We start from the raw sequence: 13,829 nt of genomic DNA on the forward strand, positions 1-13,829 counted from the left end.
AAGTTACTGTGAACCCCCGAAACAAGTGCTACCTGTCCTCATCCTCTGCTAGAGCTGTAGGCAGACCCACCCCCACCTGTGCAAAGCTCCTGGGATCCCATATCCAACCCCCTACCACAGGGTCCCACCAGCAGCACCAGCTCCTGGTCAGCTGTATCACCCATAACCTGAACCAGCCCGGCAAGTGAACGGCAACATCTCACCTCCAAAACAGAAAAGCCCTTCTCAAACCACTGAGAAATGGATTTTAAAAGTGGTTTGTTTATTTAGACTTTCAATAAAACTGACAGTATCCTGCACTGGGGGATTCAAAATCTTGTAACCTACCCTGGTTACGCACAAGGAAACCAGAACTTTGTGTGTTTAATAGATCTACTGAGATGTGGCAGATAGCAGAGGATTATCTGGGTTAGTCGATGAGAGAGGCTGTGGGGAGCTGCAGAGGGAATTCACTGCTAACAGAGACCAGTTTCGCTGCAAGGGAAACGTAGTGTTGATAAATGGGAGTTCAAGCATGCCATAGGGATCATCTGACCTACTCCTGTGTATCGCCACATTCACTATCATCTACAACCACGCTGGAAAAAGCTGTGTGTCGCTGGACAGCTCAGCAGCGACAGCTATTAAATGTTCAGAGACAAAAGCAACAACTTAAGGTTTGAAGTGCAATGGGCTAAACCAGTGCAGTATTATTATGGCATTAAGTATCAACTGACAGGGCTGCTCTGCTCTAAATACCGTCTCAACTGTAGCCTCTGAGCTAGAAGAAATGAAAATACAAGTTGGATAAAGAAAACAACCCACATGCTTGTAATTGCCAAGGGGGTCCTTCTGGTCATCCCCCCCATCTTTCACCCGGCACAGAGCCATCCTTGTGACTCCTGCAGAAGGCCAGAATGGGAGTTATTTATCGGCAACTGGAGATTTTCCAGATGTGCATCCATGTGTAGTCTCTACAGACAGCAAAGCCCTGCACGGGGATCAGCTCGTGGCAAGTGTATATCAAAGATGCACCATCTCCACGGGATAAGCTTTGGGGAAGATACTCTGGGTGATGAGAAGCCAGGTGAGGGTGGGTGGAGGGCTGGGGTGAACCTACAGGGAGACCTTGTCCAGGTGAAGCACAGCAAAGTCAAGGAGTGAGGGTGGCTGGCAAGGACTGGAGCTCAACTCTTCCCTACCAAAGTGCTGGCCGAGAAGGCCACCGCCACAGAGTAGGTGGCATATGGCCTTGGCCTCCTTGGGCAGAGAAAGCCAGATTCACATGTCAGGGAAAGCCATCGTCATACCCGTTAGCAGGTTCGGCACAGCTGGAGGGACGGATTATCTCCACAGGCAGTTTGAAACCTGAGGCAGAGCTCTGCTCACCTTATTACAGCCAAGAGGAGGAGAGCAAACTCCATCTCTGGCAGGAAGGCCCCAGTGGCTGCAAGACCTGTGGGCCAATGTGATTTTGCACAGCACCAAACTAGATCTAATCTGTCTGGACAGACCCATTTGTTGGTAGCTCCTTTGTGCTCCAAGCAAGGATGGGTACAACAGAGCCATCCTGCCCAGCCCTCCCCATCTGCAAGGGGTGCTGGGGCCAGTGGGAGAAGGTGTGGGAAGCACAAAAGAAGAACACAAGCAGCCAGCCGGCCCAGACCAGGTTTCCCATATGCTGCCGGGCTCTAAATATCCTTGATTCAGGGAATGAAGGAAATATCGGCCAACAAACCTGACCCTGAGCACCCCAGGAACAAGACAGGGAATGACTGCTCCTGTTAGAAGTGAAAAGGTCACTGTCTGGACTGCCCTCAATGCTGGCGATCTCAAGGGTATCCGAGAGGGGAAGGAAAATAAGGCAAATTAAGCATTTGTGCTCTGTACAGATGGACCCTTACTAGCAAGGATGCCCTTCAGCACTTTGCTAAAGTACAGAGATGGGAGTGAGCACAGTCCCCTGGCACTGGGGGGGTGACGGCTGCTACCAGCTCACTCCTTAGCCACATGGAGCAATTAAAGCTCCTTCACTCTCATGCAATAAGGCAGATTTTCCAGCTTGCGCTGGCAGTTGTTTCCTACACAGCCTTCAGTTTGTCATTGACTTGCCACACACTGCCGTAGATGAGCAGCTGTAGGGGAATGACATCTAGTTGCAGCAATGCTCAGAGCAGGGGGCAGCAGTAAACACCTTCCAGCTTCTGCCAAGAGCAGCTACTAAAGCCCCCAAACATCACTCACGGCTCCGCACGCCTCCGGTTACGACTGGCACACCTCAGGATGCTCTCAGACAGCCTGACCACAGTCCTCTCTCCACATCAGCATCGCCTCTTCCCAGTGTCTCTAAATGTCAGGCTGGGTATCTAACTAAGATGCACACAGTTCGACACAGCCCACGTGCCAGGCGATGCAGATCCCCGCTGCTCCTTATCATTTTTCCAGGCTCTGTCTCGCCTGCACACTTTGCCAGCAAGGACTTTCTGTTTCCTTGCAGGTCACAGAAACAGGTGCCATGGTGGGACCCTTGGGTGCTTCCCAGCCCCACTCCCTTTGGTAGATGAGAGCTATATATAGCAGCCTAACAGCAGGTGCTACACAGCATCCATGTGTCTCGTATTAAATGGACTAAGAGCTACACTTTATCAGGTTTGCTTAAATATGATTAGAAACCTGGGCAGATTTCCTGCTTTGAGGGATCATAAATGGTGCAGGGAAGCAAAGAGAGAACTTCAGCTTGCACTCTCAGCGTGTGCGAAAGGCTGGGTGCAGACCCGATAAAAGGAATTACTGTTTTAAGACAGGAAATTAGGAATTGCGGGGACTTACTGCAACGAGGCACCGTACAGCTGACTGTGCTGGGGGATTAGATGCATTAACCGATGCTGGAGAGGCAGCCGAGCCCCCTCCATTAGCCAGCCTGCTCCTCCCCATTACAAAAGGTTCCCAAGCCCATATCCCAGGGAAGCACCTCTGCTCTCCCCGTCCACAGCAAACCACTGATAATCGGGAGAGGGAATTCCCTCTGGCTGCTGCAGCTTCTAATCTCTGCCCTGCGAAATGCTGCTTGGTGTTTGCTGAGCTGGAGGCCATTGGAAACATCGCTTCCCTTTTCCAGTGCTTGGAATCGCTGGGGACGTGCTGGCAGCCTACCAGCCCAGTAATGCAATCTGCCAAGACATCAGCATCAGCCGGGGTGCAGGGGCTGCCAGGGCTTGCCCAACTCACACAGGTTTCAGACCACAGGGACCTGCCCTCCTCCTCCTCTCCCCCAGGAGAGGCTTCAAGCAACATCTGAGCTCCCACCACCACCTCCATCCCTTGTTCCTGGGTAAGGCAGCATCATCTTTGTACCTAATCATAGATGGGTTGGATTCAGAAAAAAAACCCAAACAAACAAACAAAGCCCAGAGCATGGAATTTGCATATACTGTGCTGAAATAACACCTTGGGGCTCCAAAACTACACCTGCATTGGGAAATGCCAAGTGAGGGCTGCTGACAGTCGTTGCCGTATCCAGCGGCACCCTGCCTTTTCCAAAGGATCCTTCAGCGAACAGGACAGACACCAGGTCAGAATGAAATTCGTGCAGAAAACAGACATTTCCTAATAGTCACAAGCTTAGTCCTGCACTCTAAATGGCACCAATTAATGCAAAGAGATATATAATCATTAACTGATCTAATGGGATGCTACTCCCCAGGCTTCTGTTACAGGCACTCTGCTCATTTTCCAAAAGCATCTGGCACTTTCAACAGCGGGACAGCGAAGGGCAGGACAGTGCCATGCACCAGCCTGACGTGACAGCACCTTCACTTCCCTACAGAGGACGGCACCAAGGTCAAGAGGGGCACAGGACCCTGCAAAACCCAACGGGTCACCCAGCACCTGGAGGTAGACCTGCAAAAATCATCTTTTCAGAAACAAGGATTTTTCCTTCCAGTCAATTTCTTCACATGACACTCTGTAGCTACATCTTTCAATCTCCACGTTTTATTTTTACAGAGAAAAAGATAATATGCAGCATAGCAAGAAATTGCTAGTGATCAGCACCTTCAGCGTTGTGCACACCAAGCCAGAATGTGCCCTGGGAAACACATCTTCCTCCCAGGTAGGACATAGGTGTTGCTAACACTGCAGTTTGCACTGACGTGCATATTTCATCCATCAAGAAGGAACTGAAACAGGGGGATCTGAGTTGTTACCTCCTCATAATGATACAGGAGATGCTTGATGGTCTCTGTACAGCTGCAGAGCTCTCACTGGGTGTATACTGCTGGCAGGACTCTGCCAAGGATACATCCATGCAGGCTCTTGCTGGGCACAAAGGCAGGAGAGATGGCCCTAAACAGGAGACACGAGCCTGAACCATGCCTGGTGTGTGATCCACACTGTCCTCCTTCAACTGTGACAACACCTGGTAAACAGGGACCAAATGGATCAAAGCCAAAACACATCACTTATAGGCTCTTCCCTAGCTAAGCTCCCTCTGCCTTACTGGAGGGCTATAAATAAGGCCACTTCTCCACAAACCCTGCTAAATCTTTACTCTTCCTCCAGAGTTTTTCAGGGAGATGAGCTTCACCTGCAATGCTCCCTGCAGATATTGGTTCCCAAAGGGAGGCTAGGACATCTGCAAAGCATCACCTGGACAATTCATCCCCTGCTCCAGAGCACTGACACAGCCTGTGCAGGACTTCCAGCCCCGCCAGAGCCAGAAAAGGGGGAACAGCTTCCATCTCTACCAGCCTGTGGGACAAAATCCACTGCTTCCCTCCCAACACATCTGCTCTGAGACCATCTGACAAAAGACATACTGGCTTGTTCTGTCATTATCCCCATGCTCATTCTAATCACACACAGCTCTTTTGTGTCCAGGCAGGCATGAGATGGTCTCCAGCAGCTCCCCTCCTCCTCTCCTCCTGGCCAAGGCAGGTCCCAGGCTTTTTCACCACTTCACTAACAGATGTTTTTTACCCTCTCCACAGGTGGCCACAGCCTAGTTTCAGGCTCTTCTTTAAGCAGTGGTATCCAGGATTTGGAGGTGTCCTGTCCAGGGCTTGGAGTTGTCCTTCAGCTTTGCAGTGGCTCAAGGGCAATGCACCTTCCAGCCCCGGAGCTGGGGAAGGCCTGGGAAGGCTGAAAGAAGCTCCAGCAAAGGTGAAGAGGCACCTGGCCAACAGCACTAATCCTCAAGACCTTGAGCACCATCTCCTGGTCATTCCTGGATTCAGTGACAACCTCGGCTTCCTCCATTTCACCATCTCCACAAAGCCTGGGGGACAAGCCGTGCATGCAACCGAAGAGGAGAAAGGTGAGAGCCCTTCAAGCCATGTGCAACACCTCAACAGGGTCATACCCTTGCTGCCACACACACACGCAATGCCATGCAGAACATCAGCTGCACCAAGCCCCTCTCCTGGGAGCACCCCTTGCTGTTTGCTTCTTCTCTTCAAGTTGTAACGGGAACAACAAACTCTCACTGGCACAAATGCCTCGGCAGGCTCCTGTGCAACCCATTTCTGCCTGGAGGCTGGGAGCAGCCAGCACAAGATGCTGCTGGAAAACTCCAATCTGTTCATCTCCTGCGCTCCTGTGGCTCTGGGCAGCATGATAAAATGGGCACTGCTCACCACAGGGTCTCGGGCTGCAAGATGCAGCAGGGATCACTGCTCAGTATGTAAATATCGCAGTGGCAGGGCTCAACCTTTTGGCATGAGGGAAAGGAAGATAAATGCTACCAGTCCCCTCAGAGCCACAGGAACCCCGCATCTATCTAATTGCACTTCATAATGGATTCAGCAAACCATTAATTATCAGATTATATTTTAGGAAACTGCAGATAAAAAGCTTTATGAAATTTAGCCTTAAAGGGGCCAGCGTGCTGCAATGAAGCTGCTGCATCATGCTGGCACCAGAGAAGCAAACTTTACAGTAGGTATTTGAATGCATTTTACAAAGTAATGCCCTGTGTGCCACCGGGAACATCTATGTGCAGTCACAGCAGCTATTGCACACTCAAATACCTTCATCAGTGCCAAGCCACTGATAACAGTGACGAGGGGCCCTGAGATGCTGGCACAGCTTCTTTCTCAGATGTGGCAGCTTCAGCATGTCCTCAGTGGATTAGAGAAGGGGTGGGAGATCTCAGGGCTGTTTGCTCACAGAGGGGACATGGATGCCCAGACCTGCCTGTGACCCTTATTTGTAACGGACAGCCGCGGCAAAAGCATGGATGGGATCAGACCTGTGCTACACAAAATACTATCTAAACAGCCATGAAGCCATTCAGCACAACTCCCAAGAAGTCTCTGCTGGAGCAGAGAGGTCCAAGTGTCAGCTTTGCACTAGAGGACTTTTCTAGGCAGCACAGCGGTACAGGGGGAGAGCAACAGAAGAAACAAAGCAGCCCTTACTCACCCTGCAGAATAACAGATACCTGCGAGCACATCACTAATTCAGCCACAAAAATCTCCAGCTCGAACTCTCAGGACAGCTTTTTCTTTGGTTTCACACACCCATACCACCCCAACTTTGTCCCACACTAGTGCCCTCCCTTCCACTCTGTTCACAGCAGTGGAGGAACACACATGAACACACCCAATTCCCATCTTTCCCCTCTGTTGCTTTATTTCTCTTGAGCCAGGAGAGACGGGTGGTCCAGCTCACCTGAGCTGGTAGCTGCTGACTGCAGGGAGATTTCCCAGGCCCTTGTGAATGCCTAGAAACCTCTCCTGTCCTTGGCCATGCTGGGCTTGCTGCATGACAATTCTTTTGCAGCATCACATACGTGGGGCTGCTTTCCCAAAGAAACCCTGAATCTCCCTCATGGAGCAGCACATTGAGGTACAGCTCCTCAATGAGTCTAATGGATACTGGGCACCACACATGGGCACCCGCCACTCACTGTCACTTGGTTTCTTCACAAATCAGAGTGACTTTGTCATCAAACAAGTCCTCCATAGTCACAGCCACCAGCTCAGAGCCAGTTTGGCTCACTTGGGATTCGGGCAACGTCACAAAGACTTGGGAGCCAGCGAGTTGGGAGTCATCAAAAGAAATTATATGTTCTGCTGCTCCTTGCTCCGACGTCTGAATCACCTGCATGAAAGATGACGTGAGAGTCAGACGCTTACAGCACCACTTTCCCCACAACCGCTTTCCTACCCACATCTTTCCCAGCCTCAGCTGTGGTAATAACATTTATCTTCACACCAGAGGTCTGCAATTACAATAGGCATGAGACTAATGGGAAACACCAAACCACACACACAGATGATGCAAAAGAGAAGACAGGAGAGCAATTTAAATATTTCTCTCCACAAAATTGCTATAATTTAGCTCCATAAGCAGTTGTAGACAATAAACACTCTGTGATTATCGACTGGAGGAATGCCAGAGGAATGCCAGCCCAAGGAATCTTGCATACTGGGCTCCCTCATCCAAGGAGCTGTCCTCCACTGATGACTGAGTAGAGAGAGTCTGGGTTCAAGCCCAGCATTTGGCCTCCAACAAAACAGCCATAATCCCACAGGGTAGGTCATGTGGGCTTTAGTAGCCTCTGAGTAATCAGGCACCTCTGCACACACCCTCCCCGCCTTGGCTCCTGAAAACCAGAACTGAGCTGCTTCCCCTCCAGCGAGTCCACCTCACACTAGCACAGAAATCCCAAAGCAAGGTGGGCTAGGGGGCTTGCATCCTGGACCCCTTTAAGAAGGGGGAATCAGGGAGCAGAAGGGGTGACAGGAGCCAGAGGGCGGATTTGGGCAGAATAAGCAGGTTGGATGGGGAAGATGGATAAACAACTGCAGGGGGTGCAGCAGAGAGCTGCCTTTACCTGCACGATCTGGGCTGTGGTGGCTTGGGAGAAAACCACCTTGGGATGCTCCGCGCTGTAGTGCCCCTCCAGCTCGCCCTGGGATGGAAAAAGCTCCCCGCAGAGCTCGCAGGTGAAGGTGCTCTCCGTCTGCTTAAAGTGCTCGCTGGTGACGTGGCTCTGCAGGGCCCCCGGGAAGTGGAAGGATGCTGAGCAGTACAAGCAGTGAAACGGCTGGGAGCCTGGGGGGAGAAGCAGTGCCCTGAGCTGGGGCTGCGGTGGTCAGGGTCAGCCCAAGGGCACAGGGAGCTGCAAATAGCCAGGACACACAGAGCTGAAACCCACCAGGGACTCGGGGCACAGCATGTGCCAGTGTCCCTTCTCCTAGCTACACCCGTTTGTCAGTTTATGGCTGTTCAGGTCCGTTTTAGCTCTAGCTCCCCGCAGCAGTGGCATTCAGAAGCCGGGCTGGTGTACCTGACTGTAGCTGTGGCTGTCCCTTCCCACAGAAATCTCTTCTTCCTGTTTCCTTGCACCATCTGTCACTGCTCCTTGTTGGTCTGGCTTGCACCACCCAGTTCAGCTATTGCAAACCCATCATCCACCCCAGGGGCTCTCCCCTCTCAGAGAGCGCTCTGTCTAGGTCTTCTCCTTCCTTACTCCCCAGGCTGCTGTTGGCTGCCCCTTTTAATGTCTCCTGATCCATCTCCTCTCCTGCTATCCTATGCACAGCCCTGCAGACCAATCTTTTGTAGCAGTCCGGTCTGCCAGTTCACTCTGCCCTCACAGCCTTCAGCTTGCACACTTACCAAAGGGCCCTTGACGGATCTCCCCAAGCCCAGGTCCCTCTGTGATCTTTCTGGTGCTTAAGTCCCTTTTTTCCCCCGCCGTCTCCCACTAGCTCTATCCTCCACAAACCCCAGTGCTCAGGATTCAGTTCCTCGTTTCTCTGTGCTGGTATCTCGTCACCTACACTTAGCTCTCTGCTGTAACAAGCAAATCCAGAACCCTTCTTGATTCCAGTGGCTCCAGAAGCTTAACAAGCACATCCCAGCCTCACTGAAACCAGTGCTTTTCCAGTTTTTTCTGCATTTTCTGTTTCCTTACCATGCCCATCTTCACTCTCCCACTTACAGCTTAGACATCACCCACTGAGAGGAGCAGTCACTGCTCACAAGGTAACATGAACAACAACAAATGTGACAGACCTGAGTGCCTGCACTTCACATGGACCTGCAGGAGAGCCAGCGTGGGGAAGAGCTCCTTGCATGTCTCACACTCATGGAACTTCACATCTGCAAACAAGGCCAAGAACAGAAAAGTGTGTTCCCAGGGTCTTCTGCAAGAGACCTTCTGAACCAGAGCTCTAATATTTCAGCAACACCACACAGGAGCATCCTTGGAGACAGGGCAGCAAAAGGAGAGCCAGTGAGCTGCAAGATGCCGAGATGAGACTTGGCAGAAGACACTGCTACAGGATACAAAGAATCTACTTCGATTTGCAGGCAAATGGGATGTGCAACCTTGTCCTATCAGAGTTCTTAATACATCTCTGCCAGTCACCATGTGGTTTTGCTCGCTAACGAATGGGCCATTACCTGTGTGCTCTGCCTTGACATGCTTTCGGTGAGCAGCAGTGCTGGAGAAGGTTTTGTCACAGGAGCTGCACTGCAGGGAGGAGAACTTGGAGGAGCGGTGATTCTGAGCTGCAAAGACATCAGGGTGGTGGGTCCGGTTGTGATACCATAACCCTGACAACTGCTGCAATGATAAGGATCAAATCATGGTTATAAACCAAAGCTGTTCCAGGGCATCACGACAGCAAGAAACTGCATGGAAAACAACAGTAACAGTGGGGTTGTGCTCAGGGGGTACAAGACCTGATCATCCTCCCACACAAGACTAACACCTCACTTGTTTCTCCATTGCCCCTGAAGAGCTGAACACTGCTGAATCCCTCATCCTCATCTCACTGCAGGTCTCCTTTCGGTGTGCATTTTTGTTCCCTTGTAGGAATGTGCTCCCACACACACTCCCACTGAAGCACACCATTTGCAACGTGAGTATTTTTATTCCTACGCTTCCTGCCAGTTAGAACCCTGGGTGGAAGAGATTCCTGAGGGTCGAGGCAGGCAGGTAGCCCTTTGCAGTCACGGCCCATATCTCTCTTCATGGACCTGTCTTTTCCCTGCACTCTGCCTCCTCTGTGCAATTCTTCCCTCTGCTGACCCCAGACTGCTGCACTCAGTGCACATGGCCAGAAGAAATCCTGGCACAGGAGTGGGCAACGGCAACCTCCAGCACATGAGACCAAATCCTTGCTGCACCAGCTCACCTGGTAAGCTTTGTCACAGATTTCACAGCTAAAGGGCTTTCCCCCAACATGGGTCACCATGTGGCGCTCCAGGAGTGACGGGGCACTGAAGACTTTAGAGCAGGTAGGGCAGGGGTGATACTCCCGGGAGTGGGCTTCATGGACATGCTTGCGGTGCTCCTGCAGGGTGGCAAAGCTCATCCGGCACTTCTTGCAGTCATAGGGATCTTCAATGTCTGCCACCCAGGAACACAATAAAAACCACAGGGGGCAAAGAAATCAAGGAAAAAAAGAAAAGAATTAAGAGGGGAATTCACAGAGGGAGGAAAGAAAAGACAAAGAAGTGCTTGTTACTTCCCAGATGAAAACTAGCACTGGAGTTTTGGCTTTGCATTAAAGATGTTGCTGCTCCTGCTCACCTACAGCTTCCCATGATGGGTTCCCAGCAGCTTGCGGTTTGCTGGAAGCCACCCTTAACATTTTGTTTGGGATAACCCTACTCACAGCATCAAACCACTAAAGAGTCTTGCTTTTCTTGCGAGGGAAAAACCCCACCATGAGACAGACAGCCAGCCTGCAGACACCAGTAACACCTGCACAAGCCTCTGCTGGCACAGACGGGTCTGCCATGACCCTGCAGAAGCCATGCCTTGCAGGCTGGGCTGCCCAAGCCAGGGAGGCAGCTGGCCACACTCACTGTGGAAGGTCCGGAGGTGGATAGAGAGCCCGTTGGCCTGGCGAAAGCCTTTCCCACACTCCCGGCAGACGTACGGCTTGTCCCCCGTGTGAGTCCGGACATGGCGCGACAGCTCAATGGACTGGGCGAACACGGCGTCGCAGTACTGGCAGGCGTACATCTTCCCTGCAGTGACACCCAGGGTGAAAGCCTGCACCTACCAGGACAGGAGCTCTGTCTGGACTAATTCCGAATTTCAGAGGGAGAGGGAGGAGACCGTAAAGTGGACAGGCTTCCCTGGGGTAGCCAGAGCATCTCAGCACAGGGTCAAAAGGGCCCTAGAGGTGGTGGCAAAAACCACACCTGCACAGGGAGTATTAAATTACTACAGACCTCAAGTATCCAGAGGTACTACATACTTCTGGAAGTACTACACACTGGTGTGTCTCACATTCAGAATTAATTGCCCAGCTACATCACACTTATGCAACAGTAGGAAACACCCCCAAGTGTACTTATTACAAACACAGCGATGCATCCTCTGTGCCCATCAGCTGGAAGAGGCATGCCTAAGCCCCAGTAGCACATGGGGCTGAGTGCAGGGGCAGGAGAAGCACTGGCAAGAAAAACTATGTGAAATTCAGCCAGAGGTAAGGGCAGGAGAAAGGAGGTTAACCCGAGGGAGGAAGAAACATTGCAGGAGTCTAGATCTGACAGGCCAGAGAGGAGCTACTCAGGAGAAAACAAGGAAGGCAGAGGAAGAGGAAGATCCTCTTGATGGACAGCTAACTGGGTCGCTAAACAAAAGACCTGTACAAGGGGATGGGGGAAAGGCAAGTGGGGAACTGCAGACAAAACCATGCGGGTAAAGGAAATCTGGGAGCAGCCTGTTACACCCAGGGGTCCCCCAACGGATGCAGCAAGCAGCCAGGAGGCAGATGGAGGAACTGGGCAAAAGGGGTGGATTCTGTGGGGAAGGCTCACCCTCAGCATGCTTCTTCTTGGTGTGGTAGGCAAGGGCTGAGGCTTGCATGAAGGTCATCAGGCAATGCTTGCACATGAAGGGACGGTCCCCCGTGTGCAGCCGCAGGTGGTTCTTCAGCGTGGAGTTGGCTGCGAACTTGGCCCCGCACTCCTCACAGGAAAAGGGCTTCTCATCAAAGTGCTCCGTCAGCTTGTGGTACTGCATCCCTGGGGGGGCAAGCAGGAGACCAAGGTGGCATTGGTGGAACCCAGTGCCAGCCCTGCCTGACCCTGCTGCAGAGGAACTGCTCCCCCCAGCCTGGAGGTCCACCAGCCCACCTGTGACACCGGGGGTCCATCAGTGTCCTCCAGCCCAGAGGCCACCAGCATATTGTGACAGAAACAGGGCGGGCAAAGAGACTCAACTCCTCTTACTCATCCTGCTAAACCACCCACAGAATCGGAACAGCTTGATTATTTTTGGAGGCTTTCAAATTTGCCAGTAGCCCCACTTTTCCTTGATGAGCCATGTGGAAAACCAATTAGAGAAGAACTAATCAGAAAGCGGTTGTGCTCAGTGGGGCAGGAGAAATGAGCTGAGCTGCATTTCTCACTCACAGAGCTGCAGGGAGGAGGAGGAGGTTTCAGACTCTCTATTACATTATCCAGATTTCTGTCTGAACAGCCTTTCTCCCACCAACCCTACCTGAGGCATGAGCAAACTCTCGGCCACAGATGTCACATGACACAGGGAGGCGCTTCTTCTTCTTGGCCACCCCCACCACCCCGTGGACCTCCAACTGATGCTTCTCCAGCTCCTTCTTTGTCGATTTGACCTCGCTGCAGTCCTTACACTGGATTTGCTTTCCTCTGGCCACTCTACAACGTTTCATGTGCACCTTCAGGCGGCAGTAGAAGTGGAAGGTCTTATCACAAGCTTTGCAGACAAAACTCTTCTTGGAAGAAGCTTTTTCTTGGTGTTCCTTCAGCTCCTTGGCACTGGCACCTCCTTCTTTGTCCTCACCTTTGCCCAGAGCTTCAACTTGGGATTCACTATTCACCTTCCACTTCCTGATCCCAGGTTTCTCCCCGCCTCCCTCAGTCAAGAGACCTATGGAAATAGCAATTCTAGTTTCAGTGGTGACCAGTAGGACTGGGCACCAGCCTCTCAAGTCAACTTTCTCCTGTCTCCAACACAGACAGTTGTCCCGGCACAGTAATAACAGACACACAGAGGACATGCTGTCCCACCACAACAGTGGCACATGGCTCTGCCCAAAAGCGGCCGTGGCCACGATGCATGAAAAAGTGGTCCTTTACTTTCTCCACCCACACATACCGGGGGCTGGATGAGATGGCAAGAGCCAGGGCCAGATTCTCCACAAAGCTTGCTCCTCAAACAGGAACAACTGTTGCTTCCAAGCACCTACCTCCTGCTCTGAGACATGACGTTACAGCAGTGCTTAAATGTTTGAAGATCTGAGCCTCAGGTATGATACTGTCTAAGTCTGCCATTGAGAGTGGATACCCAGCCATTAATTACAAGAAATCTCAGGAACACTTCCCAAAAGCAAACTCTTTGAAAGGGAACAGATAATCTTGCTACGACCCTTTTCAGTCGTCTGGTTAGGGCCCCAAGGTATTTTAAATCGCTCATTACATTCACTTCTTATAAAGTCTAATGCTTTTCTGAGTCCCTGTAACACTATCATCTCAAAAAGCACACGCTGGAAAATTCACCTAGGATCTCAATCTACAGAAAAGACCCACAGGGAATGTACGTATGGAAGAAATCAAAATACAAACAGATATATTTGGCTTCTTTGCTATAATGAGAACCATGCAACTGTGTGGCCATGGAAACCAGCGCAGACTTCTCCTTTTGCCCATACACAGGAAATTCAGCCTGTGTTTGCAAAACTTCATTTCTGCCTTCCTCACCATGGGAAGAGCTCAGCAAAGCGTCCTCCCTGCACAGCGCTACTGCCCCAGATTTCCAACCAGTTAGAAACCAGATGACATATTCCAACAGACTTGGAAATCTTAAGATGTCAAGTGTGACCCACCACCCTGTGAACACA

General features: G+C 51.4%; 1 protein-coding gene across 7 annotated transcripts in view; it reads right to left on the reverse strand.

Annotated features, from left to right (window-relative positions):
* Positions 1 to 241: 241 nt before the first annotated feature.
* Positions 242 to 13,829, reverse strand: part of ZBTB40 (zinc finger and BTB domain containing 40) — a 45,101-nt gene continuing 31,513 nt past the window's right edge. For 3 of the 7 annotated variants that reach the window (XM_055799490.1, XM_055799489.1, XM_027787525.2), the window contains exons 11-18: positions 12,455 to 12,859; positions 11,770 to 11,976; positions 10,807 to 10,971; positions 10,131 to 10,345; positions 9,394 to 9,556; positions 9,004 to 9,090; positions 7,817 to 8,037; positions 242 to 7,080 (exon numbers count right to left, since the gene is read on the reverse strand). In XM_055799490.1, the coding sequence (XP_055655465.1) occupies positions 6,889 to 7,080; positions 7,817 to 8,037; positions 9,004 to 9,090; positions 9,394 to 9,556; positions 10,131 to 10,345; positions 10,807 to 10,971; positions 11,770 to 11,976; positions 12,455 to 12,859 (1,655 nt within the window). In that variant the 3' untranslated portion in view covers positions 242 to 6,888. Of the gene's footprint in view, positions 7,081 to 7,816; positions 9,091 to 9,393; positions 9,557 to 10,130; positions 10,346 to 10,806; positions 10,972 to 11,769; positions 11,977 to 12,454; positions 12,860 to 13,829 lie in introns of those variants that run through there. The other 4 variants (XM_055799491.1, XR_008746442.1, XM_055799492.1 and 1 more) reach the window with 4 other exon arrangements.

Source organism: Falco peregrinus, chromosome 3 (assembly GCF_023634155.1).
Source record: "Falco peregrinus isolate bFalPer1 chromosome 3, bFalPer1.pri, whole genome shotgun sequence".
NCBI classification, from domain to species: Eukaryota; Metazoa; Chordata; class Aves; order Falconiformes; family Falconidae; genus Falco; species Falco peregrinus.